Source organism: Equus caballus, chromosome 25, assembly GCF_041296265.1.
Source record: "Equus caballus isolate H_3958 breed thoroughbred chromosome 25, TB-T2T, whole genome shotgun sequence".
Lineage (NCBI taxonomy): Eukaryota > Metazoa > Chordata > Mammalia > Perissodactyla > Equidae > Equus > Equus caballus.
Window position 1 is genome coordinate 15164482 of NC_091708.1, and position 19237 is coordinate 15183718.

At 43.6% G+C, this 19237-nt stretch overlaps 1 protein-coding gene across 1 annotated transcript in view; it reads left to right on the forward strand.

Moving 5' to 3' along the window:
• The first annotated feature begins 13465 nt into the window (after nt 1–13465).
• The window catches only part of TMEFF1 (transmembrane protein with EGF like and two follistatin like domains 1), an 80676-nt gene continuing 74904 nt past the window's right edge, over nt 13466–19237 (forward strand). The window contains exon 1 of the mRNA XM_023629760.2: nt 13466–13890. Coding sequence (XP_023485528.1) covers nt 13701–13890 — 190 coding nt within the window. The 5' untranslated portion in view covers nt 13466–13700. The remainder of the gene's footprint in view (nt 13891–19237) is intronic.

A 19237-nucleotide genomic window follows, 5' to 3' on the forward strand; every position in this document is an offset into this window, starting at 1 on the left:
TGGGGCAGATCTGCTCTTATGTGGCCACACTGAGCCCTAGGCTGAAGGGGCAAGAGCTACCCAGCAGAAGCTCTTCTCATTGTGATGGCAGAAGTACAGGAGGGCAAGCCAAACTGTAGAAGCACATTTCAAGTTTCGGGGTTATATAGCCTAATAGCTCCTTGGCCAAGGCAAGTCACGTGGCTGAGCCCAGAGTCAAGGGGAGGGAAGTAGACTCCTCCTAAGAAGGTGAATATTTTTGCACAATGGTCTAATCTACCACAGTATCACAAGTGGGAAGGGAACTAATAGTGGGGTACCAAGGAGTTGAGATTATATTATAAATCGAGGAACAGGGAATCTGGGGGAATGTACCCCTGTTCCTCATCTTCAACTGAGACACCTTTCTTCTTCTTTCCTTCCCCTCTCTCTTTTTTTGGGGGGGGTAGGGAGGCTTTAAAATAATGATAATAATAAAATAAATGTCAATGGATGTTGGATTAAATGAGTAATATATATTTAGTTCAATGTATTTAGAACAGAGCCCGGCACACAAACACTATGCATTTTAGTCATCATTTTTGTCTTTCAAGGTCATATGGCTTCTAAATGGGGCCAGAGAGATTTGAACCCAAAGCGCCTGGCCCCGGAGCACCTGCTGTTAAGAATCAGAATACACAGCCTTTCTATTCAGAGCCTGAGTTCAAACCTTTGCTTTGCAAAGAACATAATCTCCTGAATATTAGACCATCATCTGTAAAACAGCTACTTCCCAAGATACCTATATTGACTACATGACAATACAAATATGGAAGAGCCACATTAAACTGTAAAATCAAAACCCCCCAAAATCCTTAAACCTCTCTTCCAATATTCTGTGTTACAAGAGAGTCCAAAACTCTCTTCTCCCATCACAAAACTCATCTTAATCTCTCCTTCCTGCTTCGCCACTCCAGAACACTCCTCAACACACCGATCAGTCTCTCGGTTTCAGAGCCAGACTCTGTGAAATTACTTTTGTTGATCCCTCTACCCGGAGGCCTCTCTACAACCCCTTCCCATCACCTTAGCTGTTGAAGTGTCACTCATTCTTCAAGGTGAAGTGACACCAGGGCACACTCCTGGAACCTGGGCTCTGGTCCCAGCTTTGCTAGTAGCTCGTCATATGATTGAGCACGAGTTACTAGGTCTCTCTGGATATTAATTTAATTTCCTTTTTTATAAAATAAGGGAGTTGGAGGAGAGGATCTCTAAATTCTTTTTCCCTGTTCTAATTAGCCTAATTCTGAAGTTAAACTGATCTTTTCAATTCACTGCATATAACCCAAGTTTTCCCGTTAGCATTCTCCTTTAAAGATAGTGTGTACACAAACGGAATTCAAATGCTACATCAAGTGGATCAGCCTCAAGGTTGAAAGCACTATTTGTGAAAGTTACTGATATTCACATAATGATTGTACTTAAGCTGTTTATAAAACAATATAGTCAATACAAGAATTTCTATATAATGGGCACAAAAGGGTTGTTGCTTCCCAAAATGTAATTTTCCCAACAAAATGTAATTGGCTGCTGTTTACTTTAGCTGTTTCAAATTGCCCAATTCTATAGATTATAGAATACTTCTGTTTTACAAATTGCCCTGTTCTAAGGCAATAATGTGCCCCGAATATGTAGATTTTTGTATATGCTTTTAAAATTCTTATCAGTAGATTTCAGCAGATGATATCTGTTGTAAACATCCAGGGCTGTCTGAAAACCTACTTCAAATGGAAGGAAGGAAGAAGATTAGCATTTATTGAACATCTTCTATGGGTCCTAGGGACGTTCGTTTATTATTTCATTTAATTCTTAAAATACTCTGCAAGAGTGGGTAATATTATCCATATTTTAAAGATAATGAAATGAAGCTTGGAGAGGTTAAGTGACGTATTCAAAATCACGTACCAAAAGTTCTGGAGATCGTTGCACAGTGTGAATATACTTAACATCACTGAACCGTTGGCTTAAAATGGTTAAAATGGTAAATTTTATGTTGTTTCACCATAATAAAAACAAAAAAATCACAGACCTAGGTTAACTAGATTTGGATCCCAAGTCCGTATGCTTCAGTTAGTCTGTTTATGGCGTGGGAGAAAACAAGCACTTTGATTGGCTGGTTATGTTTATCAAAATCTGCTAGGACTGAGGAGCTAGAAACAAAGAGAAGCAGAGAGAAGAGGTAAGTGAGGGTAAAGGTGTCAGCAACACAAAGGTGCCACCCCAGTTCTGTCTGATGGCAAGCTGAGAGTTAGTGACCAGGGCAAAAAAGAGAGGTCACCACTCAGTCTTGCCATTTAGATTAGTGTTTCTCAACGTTAATGTGCATAGGAATCACCTGGGCATCTTGTTACAAATGCAGCTTCTGATCCAGCAAGTCTGGAGTGGGGCCAGATTTTGTATTCCTAACAACCTCCCAGGTACCAGTGATGTTGCCGGTCCATACCAAACATTGAGTAGCAAGGATGTTAGATCACAGCACCTCCAAGGCAGTTCTCCACGTGTGGTTTTCAAATCCGTTGGACCAGAGAACCTGGGTTGCTTTCACAAAGTAAATTCTGGGCCCCAACCCTGACCTACTGAATCAGAATCTCTGAGGGTAGGGCTGGGAATCTGCACTTTTAACAAGTTTCTCAGTTGCTTGTAAGGTATGATAAAGTTCGAGAACTACTGCTAAGAGGACATCATCGTGGCATCCCTCCCCTTGCATATCCATTTCCAGTTTGTAAAGCCTTTTTCACATCCTGTTTCTCCTGTACCTGTACAGCAGGATGATGCATGTGATACCATTAGCCCCACTTGACTGATGCGGAAACTGACATCTTCAGTAGTTAGGAGCTGGACCCGAAGGTCTTCTGACTCCCAGGAAAGTGTTCTTTTTAATATTTCATGGCTCTCTCTCACTTTACCATTATCTTCACCTATACTCCTACACAAATTAGAAGTCTTTTATGTCTAAAAAGCTTTGCAGAGCAATTTTCTTGCTATGATGCTTTTAAAGATTTCAATCTAATTTAGCACATTAAGAAGCACAGTTTATACTTATAAGCATAAAGCTATCCAAGGTCGTGGCAGAAAAAAGTTTGATGAAGTAATGAAGAAATAGACTGCATTGAGGTTTTTCTTAATCTTTTTCTTTTTCACCCTTCACCTAGATTTACCAATTGTTAACTGCTTGCTTTTCTCTCTCTCTTTGAACCGCTTAAAAGAAAGTTGCAGGGGCCGGCCCCATGGCCGAGGGGTAAAGTTCCATGCACTCTGCTTCAGTAGCCTGGGTTCACAGATTTGGATCCCAGGCACGGACCTACTCCACTCATCAGGCGTGCTGTGGAGGCATCCTGCATACAAAGTAGAGGAAGACTGGCACAGATGTAAGCTCAGGGCTGGTGTTCCTGAAGCTAAAAAAAAAGGAGGAAGATTGGCAAAAGATATTAGCTCAGGGCGAATCTTCCTCACCAAAGAAAAATAAAAGTTGCAGACATTCTGACACCTCACCTCTAAATCCTTCAGCATGCATGTACTGAGAATAAGAACATTCTCCTGCATCACCATAATCCCATTATCACAACTAAGTAAATCAATATTAACACAGTAATATCATCTATATGTAGTCCACATTCAAATTTCTCCAGTTGTCTTATGAATGTCTTTTATTGCTGTTTATTTTCTCGGATCCAATCAAGGTTTATTGCATTTGCTTCTTTTGTCTCTTTAGTGTAATTTTATCTAGAACAAACCTCTCTCCCTTTTTGTTTTTCATTACATTAAATTTCTTGTAAAGTCCAGGCCTCATCAATGTGCCCCACATTCTGGATTTGATTACTTCCTTGTGATTAGATTCAGGTTAAACTTCTTTGGCAAGACAATCATGTAGATAAGATCACCTGCCTCTCATTACATCATTTCAGGAGCCCCGTGGTAGAAAGCTGTCCCACCATTGGTGAGGCTAGATTTGATCACCTGGTGAAGGTGGTACCTGCTAGATCTCTCCATTATTAAGTTATTTTCTTTCATTCATAGTTGATAAGTTAACTTTAAGACTGTGAATATCCTGACCCCGCCAACCTTTCACCCAAAGGTTTTAACATTCATTGATGATCATTACTCGAATCGGTTATCTCATGGGAATTGCAAAATGGTGATCAAATCAGTCAACCATTTGCCAGCATGCATATGGTAAGAAGTTATGGCAGATTTGAGAAAATCTGAATTTAGGTTACCTCAAGTCACATTGGCTACTCAGAAAGCAAAGACTCCACTTTGCCCCCACTTTCTTAAGAGGCCACCTCTCTTAGAACTCCTTTGCAGAAGGTGAGTAGTAGCAGGGTTAGTTTTTTTTCCCAGTCTGAGAGAAAAGGCTCCTAACTTCCTTCTCTTAAGCACCCCTGCTCCAGGTTGTCTCTCTGGTGTCTGCCTCTATTTTATCCATCTCTCCTAAGCTTGGCTGGGGAAAATCACATACTTTCTCTCCCCTTATCATCAATGACCACTTCAAATTTTTTCCACCCTTCTAAAATCTGACCCCAAATTTCTGCATAGTAGGGATTTGGAGCAGTAATCTGGTTGAAAGGGAGGGGCCAGGGTCCTTGATTTGAAGTGGTATCTGTTATATATATATATATATATATATATATATATTGCATGTTATAGATCAGTAAAAACCAGTAACTTTTTATATAAGATTGAGATAATGCAATTGCCCACATCAAAGATGAAGAAGATGTGATGAAGATTGGGTGGAAAGGCTAAGAGGTAGCTTATGGACATTATAGTGGGGCTGAAGCTGCTTTAAGGTACTGTTCTGCAGCCACTGCCCCCATCCACTCTCCCCACTCCACCTCACCTCCCTCCTCTTTGGAGAACACAGAAGCCAGGCTCCACGAATTTCCTCAGTATCTCAATAGCTTCTCTACAAACTCAGCTGCCAGCAGCCTCCCTTCTCTCTACCTTCCCTCTTGTTACAAAGAACACAGTGTCTTCTCCCAAAAGTCAATCTCTCCATCTGAGCTTTGAATTCCAGCCCTCCTGTCTTCTTGAGAATCTTATACTGCTGATTATCCTTTTTCCTGTGTTGTGTATTCGACTCTCCCCACCCCACTGGGTCTTTATCATCATCATTTAAATATTTCACAGTCTCATCTTAAAAAGTCCCTCCTCCACCCACAGTCACCTCTAGCTTTGTTTCTCTTCTTTTCTTGGCAGCCAAGCTGTCTAAACGTTCTGTCTCCACTTCCTACTTCCTACTCATGTCTCAATAAGCTCTAATCTGGATTCTGCAGCTACCACTTTATCAAATGGCTCTTGTTAAGATCACTGACAACTTCAAGTGACTATATCCATTGGTCTCTATTCAGTACTCATCTTGCTTGGCCTCTCAGCAGCGTTCAATCAGTTGACTACATCCTGCTTCTTGAACACTTTTTTCCTTGGTCACTGTGACTCTGTTCTTTCCTGGTTTTCCTCCTATTTTCTGGCAGTTCTTTCACAGTTCCCTCCATTTGAGTTTGTCAAGGCTTCAGCCTAGGCCCTTTTCTAATTTTATAGTATCTCATTTAGTCATCACACCCACTTCCATGACTTCAGTTAATTTATCCTCTGATCACTCCCTCACTTATATATCCAGCGTAAATCTCTTATGAACACCAGACTTATAAATCCAACTGCTCCTGGACAGCTCGGTACGGATCCTCACTGGCCCCTCAAACTCCATGTGCCTACAACTGAACTCATCCTCCTCTCCAAACCTGCTTTTTCTCCAAAGATGCTATTTTAGTAAATGGCACTGAACCTGGGGATAACCTTTGCTTGACACTTTCTCTCCCTCACCTCCCGCATCTAGTCAGTCACCAAATTCTGTTGCTTTTACTTCCTTAATCTAATTCATTTGCTTGTTCCCGTCTGGCCTAGTCCAATTCACCATCCTCACTTACCTAGACCACTGCACTAGCTCTCCCTGGATTTCTTGGTACGTTTTGCCTTTCTGATCCATTCTGCATCCTGCAGCCCAAGTGATTTTTTTAACAGTTTCACTGAGATATAATTAGCATACCTTACAGTTCACACGTTTAACCAAGTGATCTTTTAAAAACACAAATCTGAGCAGGTTATTACCTGTTTATCATCTTAGGATCAAGTCTGAACCCTTATTCTGGCTTAAAAGGCCCAGTACAATCTGACCCTGGCTTCCTGAAGTCTCCAACTACATTCTTTGTGTCATTTGCCACCTCACTCTCCAGGCTTCAGCCACAGCTGCCTTTTCTCTGTGTCTTAAACTTGCCATATTCTGTATTTCATTTTTACATGTTGAACTTTCTTCATAGAATTCTGTCCCCTCTCCACCCACTTCTAACTCTTCATCAGTCTTCCAGCCTTAGCTTAAATATCACTTCTTTGGGGAAGATTTCGTTGATATTCCCAGCCCCTGCTACGTTAGGGGTCCCTGTCTGATGCTCCCACAGCTTTCACACATCCTTTGCAAAACTCTTCGCAATTGTAATTGATTGTTTAAAGCCTGCTTCCCTTTTAGACTATAGGACAGGGACTGTGTCTATCGTGTTCACTTCTTCATCTTCACTGCCTATCGCAGTTGCCTGGCACATGACGGGCAATCTCTAAATACCATTGGATGAATGGCGCTGCTGTCACCATTCTCCATGTCCTGCCTTGACCCCTGCTCCCATTGTTGTTGAAGCCACCATGCTAGAGCTGCCCTAAGTCTTACTACTATTGTTTTGCCTTGAGAGAAACAGCTTCAGAGTGTGGTCTTTCTGTTTCACCTTCACAACTTTCTTAATTAGGAATCCAGACTAAATGCCAAGTCTATTGACCCTGATGCTGAGTCCCGAGACCATCAGACTTTGAGGAATAATTTTTAACTGGGAGCCAAGGGAGAAGAATAAGAAAATTGCTGACTCAGTTTAAGTTCCACATGTACATGCACAGATGAGTTGCTATATACAGTAATGTGTGCATGGATACACACACGTAAATGTGAATGTACAAAACACAGGGCACAGCTGTCACACTCAAATATGCATACATACACACCCTCACAGAGGCAACCTGATATAGACTCATTCCCTACATATGTACACAGAGAGTAAAATGACATATGCTTGGCACTTATGCATATGTACAGAGGCAAGCTGATACACTCTTTACATATGTACACACACAGGCAAATGACATATGCTCAATACATATGTATACATACAGAAGCAAGCTGACATACTTAAACACACACAATGGTAAAATATAATTATTTAGCTCCATTCGACTCACTCTGATTCCTCTGGTACTTAACTCCTTGCTTATCTCTCTTTCCGGATTCTCAGCCCAATGGATGCTGTTCTCAAGTTCCCAGGCTCTTGGCTATAACCTCGTGTCATTCCCTTTGACCCACCTGGCTCATTCTCACAACTTTTCCTCCCAGTAGCTTGGCCGCCCATGCCAGCCATCAGGCTGCCCTCCTGCAGGTCTCTCTAGTAGCCAGCCAGCTCGGATGAGCTCTTTGACTGCTGACTTGAACTCTTTGGGTTTTGATTTAGATCATAGGCTTTGGCGTCAGACAGATGTTGATTTGAGTCTCAGTCCTGCTGCCCACTAGCTGTGTAACCTTGGGTAAATTCCTTAATCTCTCCAAACCTCAGTTTTCTCATCTGTCCTCATTTCAGAGTGAGGATAATAACAGCACCTTTGCTATTAGGTTTTTGGGAGCATTATGTTAGATAATACATGTCAAGCTCTTAGCTTAGCAGATAAATGCAGTTCATGGCTACTGCCCCTAAAAATAGCTAACATTTATTTGCTTACTATGCCACTACTACTTCTAACAAATTATTTATTGAATACTTACAATGTACTGAGCATGGTTCCAAGCACTTTACCTATACAAACCCATTTTATCCTTACAACAACCCTGTGAAGCAAATACAAATTTTATCTCCCTATTATGGATTATGAAACTGAGGCATAGAGAAGTTAAGTAACTTGCCCAAGGTAGCAAGTGGCAGAGTTAAGATGCAAAACCAGATGGTTTGGTTCCAGAGCTGACACTCTTTTTTTCCTTTCTTTTTTTTTTTTTTTAATAAAACATTGGCACCTGAGCTAACAACTGTTGCCAATCATCTTTTTTTTTCTTCTTCTCCCCAAAGCCCCCCAGTACATAGCTGTAGATTCTAGTTGTGAGTGCCTCTGGTTGTGCTGTGTGGGACACTGCCTCAGCATGGCCTGATGAGCGGTGCCATGTCCGTGCCCAGGATCCAAACCAGCTAAACCCTGGGCCGCCAAAGCGGAGTGCGCGAACTTAACCACTCTGCCACAGGGCCGGCCCCAGAGCTGACACTCTTCTTTACTATGCCATACCTCTTCCTACCATTTATGTGTGATTGTCTTTGTCAGAGAAGCTCCTTCTGTGGTACAATCTTTTATGAGTTAAACCCTCATTTTTGGAGAAATTTTTGAATTGTAGCTGAAAATTTCCATTTGCTGAAAGATGGAGAAAAAAAATCTTAATTCTGTATTCAGACAATACTGAACGATGAATGACAAGAAGACCTGCAGAAAAACCCAGCGATGCCTCCTCAGTCTCTCTACCCACTCACAGGGCCTGTTTGGGTGAGAAGCCTTTCAAACTGACGGAATTACGGTGGTGAAGCCTGTTCTCCTCCAGGCAGAGTGGGGCTACCTCTCTGCAGTCCCACTGCACTTTTTGTTCAGATATCTGTAACCCTTGGCTCCTTGGCTTCTGCCCATCTAAATAATTGAGAACTGTTAAGGGGAGGGGAGTGACAATAATCGTGCCTTGAACCAGAGTGGTAATTACAAACAATGTAATCACAATAATCCTTGCATGTAATCACAGGAAGCCCCAACAAAAGTCTCCTGACACGCTGGCAGGGGCTCAGGATGGTTTGTGCACACACCTTGGTGGCTGCAGTCTTAGTGGGGCCAATAATTGCTCCATCTTGTATCAGGCGATGCTGCTTCTCCACCTGTTCACGCTAGTGATGTGGTGGGGCTCTGGAGTCAGATGGAGCCAGGGGACTCTAATTTCCTGGCTTTCTGGTTTGGGTAGGTCACTTAACTTCACAAGCCTCAGTTTTCTCATCTATAGAATGGAAATAATACCCACCAACAGGGTGGGTGGGAGGGTTAGTGACAACAAATAGGCAATGCCTGGCAGTAGCTGGGATGTAGCAGGTCTTCAATGAGTTATAGTTACTATGGTTATGGCTTGATCCAACAATCATGCTCTCCCACCAATATTATTATTATGGTGTCTCCCCTACTATACTTTAAGTTCTGTAAGAAGCAGGGACTTTGTTCTGTTTATCGCTGTTTCTCTGCATCTAGAACAGAGCATAGACCATAGTAGGTGCTCAGCAAATATTTGTTGAATCAGTGAATGAAGTTTAAAACAAGCTGAGCTTACGCTGTCTTATCCCACTGGTCGGCATTTAGCCCCTTGTACTCACAGGGCCTTGGCGCATGACGTTCCCTCTGCCTGGAACACTGTCTCTTCACGTGGTCAACTACTCACTCTTCTGATCTTAGCACAGGTGTCACTCTAACAGGTAAGCCTCTGACAGCTTCCCCTTCATAGCATTTATCAACATTGTTGTAATTTTACTTTAATTCGTATAATTGTTCAACATTTGTCTGTAAACTTCCTAAGGATGATGACCAGGTCTGTTGTACTCACCACTGCATTTTCAGGGACTAGGAGTAGGCCTGCAGTATCAATTTACTGAATGAATGAATGACTTCATCTACTCATTCCATGTTTTTTAAAGACCCTTCTCTCTAGGAAGCAGGGTCTAATTTCTCAACTTGGGCCAGAGGTCAATCCCAGGCTTGCGCCAGTGCTGCTCCATAAATCATTCCAGTGTTTCTAGACTGAGCTCAAGCGCTCTGACTCTCTCCTACCAGGGCCAATGTGTCAGTCCCACATTGTCTCATTACCGTTTATTGGGGCTTCATTATGCAGCTAGACTCTCCAGCAGGAGGTCCAGAAAAGCCAGAATCTTGGCTGGGCTGGGAGTGTGGAGTAGGATTTGCCATTTACTACCCCCACCTTACCCCCAAACACACATCCTCCATTTCTATTTAGTGTTTATCACACTGAGTTGTAATTGTTCATTTTCAGATGTCTCCCCATGTAGACAGTGAGACAGGACTGTCTCTTGCCCCCACAGGCTACTGTGGCACCTAGCACTCAGTGGACGCTTACAAAGATTTCTTGAAGGAATGCAATGTTTTCCATGAGTGGAGCTTTATTGAGGACAAAAACAACTGATAGGAGAAGGCACTACCTCTGGCTTTTTTTTTTTTTTTAACCTGAGCCAATAAATGTCTTTTTGTTTAAGTTAATTTGGGTTGGGTTTTCTGTTACTTGGAACTGAAAATCTTCTGAAAGAATATAAATAATAGTGCTCAAGTACAGGATTTCTGATAGATTATCTTCCAAAAGCAGTCACTCCATATTCACTCTCTCTCACTCCCCTCCATAAAAATAGACTGCCATGCCCCTTGTCTTTGGGCTCAGCTATGAGGCTTGCTTTAGCCAGTGGGATGCTAGTGGACATGTACAAGTGGGGGTGTGGAAAGGGCTTGCACAGTTGGGGATGCCCCCTTGTACCACTTTCATCTCCATAAGCGATACCCCTGGGTAGCTGCTGCTCCTTCAGCTGGGGCCATCAAATGGGTAATATTGGAGAAGATCAGAGCTTGGCCTGCACACAAGAGCTAAGCCCAGCTGGACCTGCAGCTTGAAGCAGAGCCATTCAGCCAAGCCTGGCCTAGATTAGTCAACCCCCAGACCTATGAGAAATGAATGTTTATTGTGGCATGCTGCTGAGATTTTGTGATTGTTTGTTACGGAGCAATAACTGACTGATGAAGGTTAGGCCAGGGGTTTCCAAACTGGCAGTGTATCTGAGTTACTTAGAGAACTTTAATATAATCAAGGGATATTTGAGTTTCCCCCAGAATGTCTGGAGTGGTGTTCGGAAATCTATATTCTTTTAAAACTCTCTGGGTGGTTTTTATGTAGCGAGTCTCACACTCTTTTGCTGTATGACATTTTGGGGTCACCAATATTAAGGCATGTGATGGGCGTTGTATTAGATGACCACCAAGATCTTTTTTCTTCTCTGAGATTGAATGATTAAAGTCAGAGAAATCCTGTTTTTGAAGAAGAGTCCTTTTCAATTTGAAAACTTTTGAGAAATCTGTGAGTTTTTCTTATCTCGTTTGGAGAAAGATGCACATGTAAATTAATTTCTGACTTCTGGCCATAGAGTTTTTGCTTTTTATTTATGGGTTGTTTCCTACTAGTGTTTCTGCACGGGCTATGGTTAGCAGTCAAGTGAAAATGAAAGGAAGAATACTGGGGCTGGGAGAGCCAAGACACAGGGCAGCAAAGAAGCATGAGGGAGGTCAAGCTTAGCAGGGATGCTGTTGAAGGAATGGTCAGAGCAGCAGCCTTCTGCTGTGGCTTCGCTGGGATCACACCTGATTCAGAAGCCAGACGTGGAATTTTACTTAGAGGATGAGGCAAATCTTAATAAACTGTTAAAAATGTGAATTTATATAAAAAGCATGATGAAAGCATAATTTAAAAAGAAATAGCTTTTTAAATTATAACAATAAAAATTTTCATTAGACAAAAATTCAGACAATATAGAAAACATAAAAGACAAGTACCTGTTACTCATAGCCCACTGTTCAGAGATAACCACTGTTAATATATTGTTGTATATTCTACTTGACTTTTTTCCTATGGATGTGTACACACATGTATATTTTAGGAAAATAAGGTTTTCTTATACGTACTCATTAGTATCGTGCCTTTTTCCACGTCAGTAAAAACTAACCTAATCATCGTTAAAGCTGCATAATACTCCACTGTTCAAAGAGGCACCATACTTTAACTATGTCTCATGGATGGACATTTAGCTTATATTTACTATCATGAAAACGCTATGATGAACAACCATATATACATTTTTGTGTGCTTGCCCAATTATTTCTTTAGGATAAATTCCAATATGTGGAATTGTTAGATTAAAGGGTAAACATATTTTAAAGGTTTTTGATACATAGTCAAATTGCCCTCCCCAAATGTGTAAATTAATAGTGCTAGGTTTTGTCAATTCTTTTAACTTTTGTTAATGATCTACAGAAAAAAAAAAATCTTATGGTTTTAATCTGCCTCTTGTTACTAGTGGATTTAAATATCTTTGCATATATTTATGGTCTGTATTTTACATGAATAAGACAAGTCGGCTTCCCATCTTTCTATGATGTCAACTTTTTCTTCTTGATTTATGTTACTTCGTTAAGTATATTGTCTCTTACTTACATTGAAAATATTTTCCCTAATGTGGCTTTGCTTATGGTGGCTTTTCAGACCTTTTAAAAATTTTATTGTCACATTAATATCAGTTTTCCAATGAGATTTAAAAATTCCTTCTTAGGTGAGAGGCAGCAAAATAGAATGAAAAAGGCACAGGACTTTCAAACAATTAGTCTATAATCTTACTGCCCCTGGCTGGGTCTCACTTAGCATGATGTGACAGAAAGTGCGCTGGACTGGGAGTCAGCTCACTTGATCTCTCTGGGTCCCAACTGTCTCCTCTGTGGAATGGAGCTGAGAGTAAGAACTCCCTTGTAGGGCTGTAAAAAAGAACTGGAGAGAATGCATGTAAAGAGTTTCCTCCAGGTCTTGTATACAGCAAATCCTCTCTAAATATTAGCTATTATTAGTGGGAGAGTACAATATAGAATTTGTCAGAGTATCTGAAATTCAGTCAGTGTATGTGGGAATGGAGTGGGAGTGAGGATCCCAGAAATTTAGCCATTTGCCCCCATCTCTAAGGACCGCATAGCTGGAGGCAGAACTTGGGTTCCAATTCTGGTCCTGTCCATTGCTTCGTATGTGACCTTGGACAAGTCACCTTCACCTCTCGGCGGTTCGGTTTCTTCACCTAGAAAAGAGATAAGAAACCACCTGCCCTTCTGTTGCAGCCGGCTGCTGGGCGAAGGAAACGCTTCCGAAGCGCTTACAAAGGGCGGCAACACCGTCTGCGGGAGAGACGCCTGCGGAGCCCCGGGGGCGCCCCCCGCCCCCAGCCCCCGCCGGGCCGCGCCCCCCGCCCTCCGCGCTCCCGCCCGCCGCAGGAACAATAGCTCCCCCGGAGGCGGCGCCGGCCGCGGCGGGGCGGGGCTGGCGGCGCGGGCGCCGGGGGTGTGCGCGGGGCGGGGTCGCCGCCCCCCTCCCGCCCGCGGTTCCGTCACGCGCCCCTCGCCCGGCGGGCCGGGGTCTTTGTGACGCGGTGGCGACGGCCGCGGACACAAAGGGACGGCGACGAAGCGAGTGAGGGGCCGGGCCTGCCCCCGCCCCCCGCCCGCCGCGCGCGCGCGCGCGCCCGCCCGCTCTCCTAGCCTCGGTCTCCCCCCGCGGGCCCGCCCCTCCCGCGCCCCCCGCGCGCCCGCGCCCCTCGCACGCGCCGGACCCTCAGCCTCCGTCCCGAGCGCGGCGGCCGGGCCTGGCGGGCGCTGCGGGGGCACGGGCATGCGGAGGGGCTGCTAGGAGGCGCCGAGCCGCGGCGGGCTCCCGGCGCGCGGCTGGATGCCCCGGGCCTGCGGCTCCCTGCGCTTCCCGCCGTCCAGGCGCGCCAGCCATGGGCGCCGCGGCCGCTGAGGCGCCGCTCCGGCTGCCGGCCGCGCCCCCGCTCGCCTTCTGCTGCTACACGTCGGTGCTTCTGCTCTTCGCCTTCTCCCTGCCCGGGAGCCGCGCGTCCAACCAGCCCCCCGGGGGCGGCGGCGGCGGCGACTGTCCCGGCGGCAAAGGCAAGAGCATCAACTGCTCAGGTGAGCCCGGCGGGGGCCCGCCCCTGCGGCCCCTCCCTCCCCCGCCGCCCTCGGGGTCCCCGCGGCCGCGCTGGGAGAGGGCCCGGGTGACCAGGGCGCGAGCGGGCCGGGGGCCGGCGTTGGGGATGGGGAGTGGCCGTGTGTGTCGAGTGCCGGGCGAGAGCGGCCCCGCGTGCTGGGCGGCGGGCAGGCCGGGACCGGCGAGGCGGAGGCGGCCGGCCGGGGCTCCCGGGGTGGCCGTGGGTGTGCACGCGGGAGCGCGTGTTTGTGTTGTGAAGGATCAGGGGAGGGAGGGCGGCCCCACGCAGGGGTTTTCTCTGTGTGTGTGTGTGTGTGTGTGTGTGAGTGTGACGGTGAGGGGCTGCGGGGCGAGGCTGAGGGCCAGGGGAATGACCATGTGCTGGGGAGGTTCTTCATTAGGGCGCCGGGGTCTCGGAGGGGTCTTGTGGGTAAAGGGAGAAGGTGGCCCGGAGGACGCGGATTGGCGATGTAGAGTAACTCTGTGTGTGTGTGTCTATCTATCTATGTATGTCCTTTGGGTCCAGAGGTGGGCGCTGGGGGCTTGGAGTGACCCCAGGTCTGTGGATACGAGCAGGGAAAAGTCCTGGGGCCCAGGAAGTGACCCTGTGTTTTTGTGTGTGGTGCCTGGGGCTCAGGGATGTGCCCAGGGGTATATGCATTGAGCAGGAAGGAGGAGGGGGATCCTGGAGTGAACCCCGTTGGTGTTGATTCAGAGGATGGGAGCTAGGGAGTCATCCTGTCTAGGGCTTGGGTGATAGAAAGAGGTAATTGGGTCTCAAGGAGTGCCTCTGTGTAGCAGAGTGTGACCCTGGGTTCTTGAGGTGTGGAGAGAGGAAACCGGTTCCGAGGGAACGATCCTGTGCGTGTGTTTGTGTGTTTTGCGGGAGAGCGTGAAGATTGGCAGCAACGGAGCAAGAGAGTGACCTCTCCCCCTCCTCTCCCCTCTCTCCAAGGCCGCTTGCCCCCCCACAGCTGTTGGAAACAAAGAGCTTGCTGGGGCTCTAGTGGATGAGAGTATCTGGGCAGTAGAGTTCCCTCTTCCTTTCAAAAGGGGTCCCAGAGGAGCCCTGGGGCAAGAAGGGCATCCAGGTCTCATTTAGGGGTGGATGGGTTCTCCTGGAGCTGGCCTAGCCTATATGCTAGTGATCATAAGCTACAGCCTTGCCAACTTGCCCTTTTATCAATTCTCCACCTGTCTTCTTTAAACCCAGAGGGTAGGAGAAGAGGCATGGGGTGGTAGGGAGAGGGGGAGGGGAAGGGAGGATGGACATCAGGCCAAAGGGGGTCCGTTGGCCTGCCTGGCAGACAACCTTTGTACCTTTGGGCATTGTTTCTGGGGGAGTGAGGAGGGAACAAGAGGGCTTCAGCACAAATGGTACCCTAAATGAAGAAAACCTTTGGCCTGCCGTTTCGATTAGAGGTCTAAAATCTTTTAATAATTTTCATAGTATATTTTATGATGAGGGAGGGATTTTGAGCACAGTAAACAATAGCATGTCCATTAACAGCTTTTCCATCTATGTAATAACTTTTACTTTATTTTTTCTAATGTTAAGTGGGATATGGGATAATGCTTTAATAAGTAATCACACACTAATGGTTAGGAATAAAAACCATTTTTGTATTAGAGTGCCTTTTTGTAACAAATATCTGTGATCAGACTTGTAAGTGATCACACTATGTCGAAATATTTTACAGACTGATGTGTTGTGGTTATTTGTTCTTGCTAAGCTAGTTTGTCCTTAGCAAAATATAGCGTGTTGATAGATGTTGTGTGTGTTTTCTAATTCTTTAGTACGTAGTGCAAATTTTAAGAAAGGACGAAGAGGACTGGAAACCCACCTGGTGTGCAGAAAGGGGCTGATTTGGGGATCATGGCCCTTGCTAAGCAGCTGTGTTATTTGGAGCAGGTTACTTAATTTTTCTTAGTTTCCTCTTTATTAAAAGAGAGACTTGGGTTTAAAAATATCTGAGGCCTCTTTCAAGGATATATTGATATATTGACATAAATGTCAATAAATTAAGCTCTTCAAATAAAATGTTTTATGTTGCTAAGATACACTTTAATAACTGGATCTAAAGCTGGAATTTTAACTAAATGATATTTGTAGGTTCTTGTTCTGACTTTCTAGGATGAAGATCTGGGAATGATTCATAGGGAAAAAAATATTTTTTTAAGTTGATTAATTAGAGAACTATAGTAATCCAGTCTGGACATATTCATCTATTAAGGCATCTTGAGATTGTGTGTAGATTTTTTAGTAGCTTTTTTTTACCTAGGTGTTTCCTACATAAACTGAAGTTTACTCCTTCATATATTTGAGTTTATAAATCTAAATGCTGGCCTTGACGCCTTGTTAATTTTCATTTTGGGTTTTGGACCATCGTTTCAGCCTACTCTGACCTTACTGGGGTCTGATTCTGCCAGGCTGTATGTGCTAGGTCACTCACAGCTTTATGGCCGTTGCACATGTTGAGAGCAGGTTTGTGGCTTTATTAAATTCATAAAAGTTGTCTATGTCGTGGAAAAGGATGGAACTCTGATTTTACTGGAGACTTCCTTCCAAATTGGTTGATGTCGATACGTTAATCAACCAGATATTCAACCAGCTAGGCATCCTCCTAGTAGAGTTTAACAGATTTTCGAGCTTCTGCTGTTCAACATTTTCCCATTTTGTTTGCCAGCCTATCATTTAAAGATTCTATCAGATCATCTTGTTAGAATCAGTTATGTATATGTCTGTATCATCCTCCCTTTTTCTGTTCTAGTAATCCTATCAAAAAGCAAATGCTGTATAGCTTGCCTTAATAAGGAGGCCACGGTGGCTTTTTCTTTTTATTGTCTTCAAAAATTTATTTTCTAGAATTTTTCAGGGCATGAGTGGCAAGTTTACCCATAGATGGTTTTCTGGATTTGCACTTCTCCTCTTTTGAAAATTGAGAATGCATTCTTTCATTTCTGGTCCCTGGCACCTTGTCAAGATAGCTTAGATAATCAGCAGTCAGATCTAAAAGTTTTTCCAGTATCATGGAGTGTGATTTGTTTGGATCAGAAAGCAAATTCTTTTGAACTTGCTCTGTATTCTGTTGCTGTCCACTCTACATGCCACTTACACTAGATGTGAGCTCCCTTTTTGTCAGAGTTCTGCCCTTCCCAGTTTGAAGATCATGCTCCTGATGGAGATTACCAAAGCCAAGAAGAAGCTGAATGGGGCTGCATTTGTCATTGTCATCCCTTGATATGACATCTTCCCTAAGCAGTGGGTCCTTTGTTTCTCCCTTCTTGTTCTAAACAAGCCTTTTTTGTTGTCCTCTTGCCTCAGCTCTCATCCAGACTTTATACTTACTGCTTTGATTTTTATATATTTTCATTTGTACTTATTCTTAAAAAATCTAACATCAGAAGGTTCCCTGTTTATCAAAAGAGAAGAAAGTTTGGAAGTACATGATTTATGTGAAGAAAGAGGAACTTTGAACCCAAGAGACCAGGTGTCCTTAGACATGACATTTTTTCTCATTTGTCACATGAAGATAATGGTGATAGTTCTCTTTGACTCTTGGATGTTTGAGAAGCACAAATGAGGCTAAGTATGTGAGACATTTCTATCTTAGGGAATGTGGTTAAAGAGGTAGAAAAACACTGAGAGAAGGTGGCATTTGGTGATAGACATAAGGTGGAGAATTTGAACTAGGTTTTAAAAATGTCACGGAAGTTAGGGTCCTCTGGATTGTGATATGGTGGTAAGGATGGTATAAATGGGTGATATAAACTTCCGATTAAGAGAAGTGACTTGTTAGTGGCGATTCAGGATTTTGGGGAATATAAAGTGAGTTTTTCTTAATTTGTGGTATCTTGATCAGTACACTTCTAGATCCCTGGTATGTAATATGTGGATATTAATTTATTTAGTGAACCTTGATTGAATACTGGCTTAGTGTAATCTAATATACTAGATGTTAAGGGAAATATATGAGCGGCCATCCCTGCCTTCAGGGACCTTCTGTTCTAGCAGAGGTGGTTAGTTAGCTTTTTATAAATCTGTGTAAGGAAATATCTAGTTAATGCATCTGAGTCCCCCCCATTGATAAGCATTTATTGAACTGATAGCACTGGACTTTTTTTAAGGTATACACTTAAGTGGTTTTTAGTATAGTGACAGAGTTGTACAATCACCACCGCTGTCTAATTCCAGAACATTTTCATCACTCCAGAAAGAAACCCTGTACCTATTAACAGTCACTACATGTTCTTCTCTCCCCCCAACCCCTGGCCACTACTAATCTACTTTCTGTCTCTATCGATTTGCCTCTTTTGGTCTTTGCATGTAAATGGAACCATACAATATGTGGCCTTTTGTGATTAGCTTCTTTAACTTAACATAATATTTTCTAGATTCTTCCATGTTGAAGTGTGTGTCGGAACTTCATTCTTTTTTATGGTTGAGTAATACTCCACTGTATGGAGATATATAAAATATATGTGTGGGTATATATACCAGATTTTGTTTATCCATTCATTACTTGATGGACATTTGGGTGATTCTGCTTTTTGGATATTATGAGTAATGCTCTTTGAACATTCACGTGCAAGTTTTTGTGTGGACATATGTTTTCAATTCTTTTGGGTTTATATCCAGGAGTAGAATTGCTGGGTCACATGGTAACTATGTTTAACATTTTAAGGAACTGCCAAACTGTTTTCCAAAGCAGCTGCACCATTTTACATTTTAACCAGTGATGTATGAGGATTCCAATTTCTCCACATCCTTTCCAACATTTGGTATTGTCTTTTTGATTATAGTTGTCCTAGTGGATGTGAAGTTTCGTATCAGTGTGGTTTTGATTTGCATTTCCCTAATGACTAATGATGTTGAGCACATTTTCATGTACTTATCAGCTATTTATATAGCTTGTTTGGAGAAATGTCTATTCAGATCCTTTGCTGGACTTGATTTTAACATTCTGGATTAAATATTCCCTTAGTCAACCATACTAACCAATTCCCACAGCACACAGATGCTCAAACCGATAAGTTAGCTCTAGTTAGCATGAGTATCATTTGATTTCTCTGCTTACCAAGAAAGAGTCAATTCTGTTTGTTCTCAAAATTATTTGTACCTGTGGTACTTGTGAGTATAAAATAGTAAATATTATTCAAATTGATGAAATGTGAATGCAAAAAGTTGTTTTTATGAAATGCTCTAGAAAGACTTGATAAAGTCAAGAGGCTGAAGGAATTGTCTGTTGATGAGTTAGGTTATGGTCAAGACAACTGAAACAGATTGGGGAGACCTTGTAATTCTCTGGAGGATTCTGCTCCTAGAAA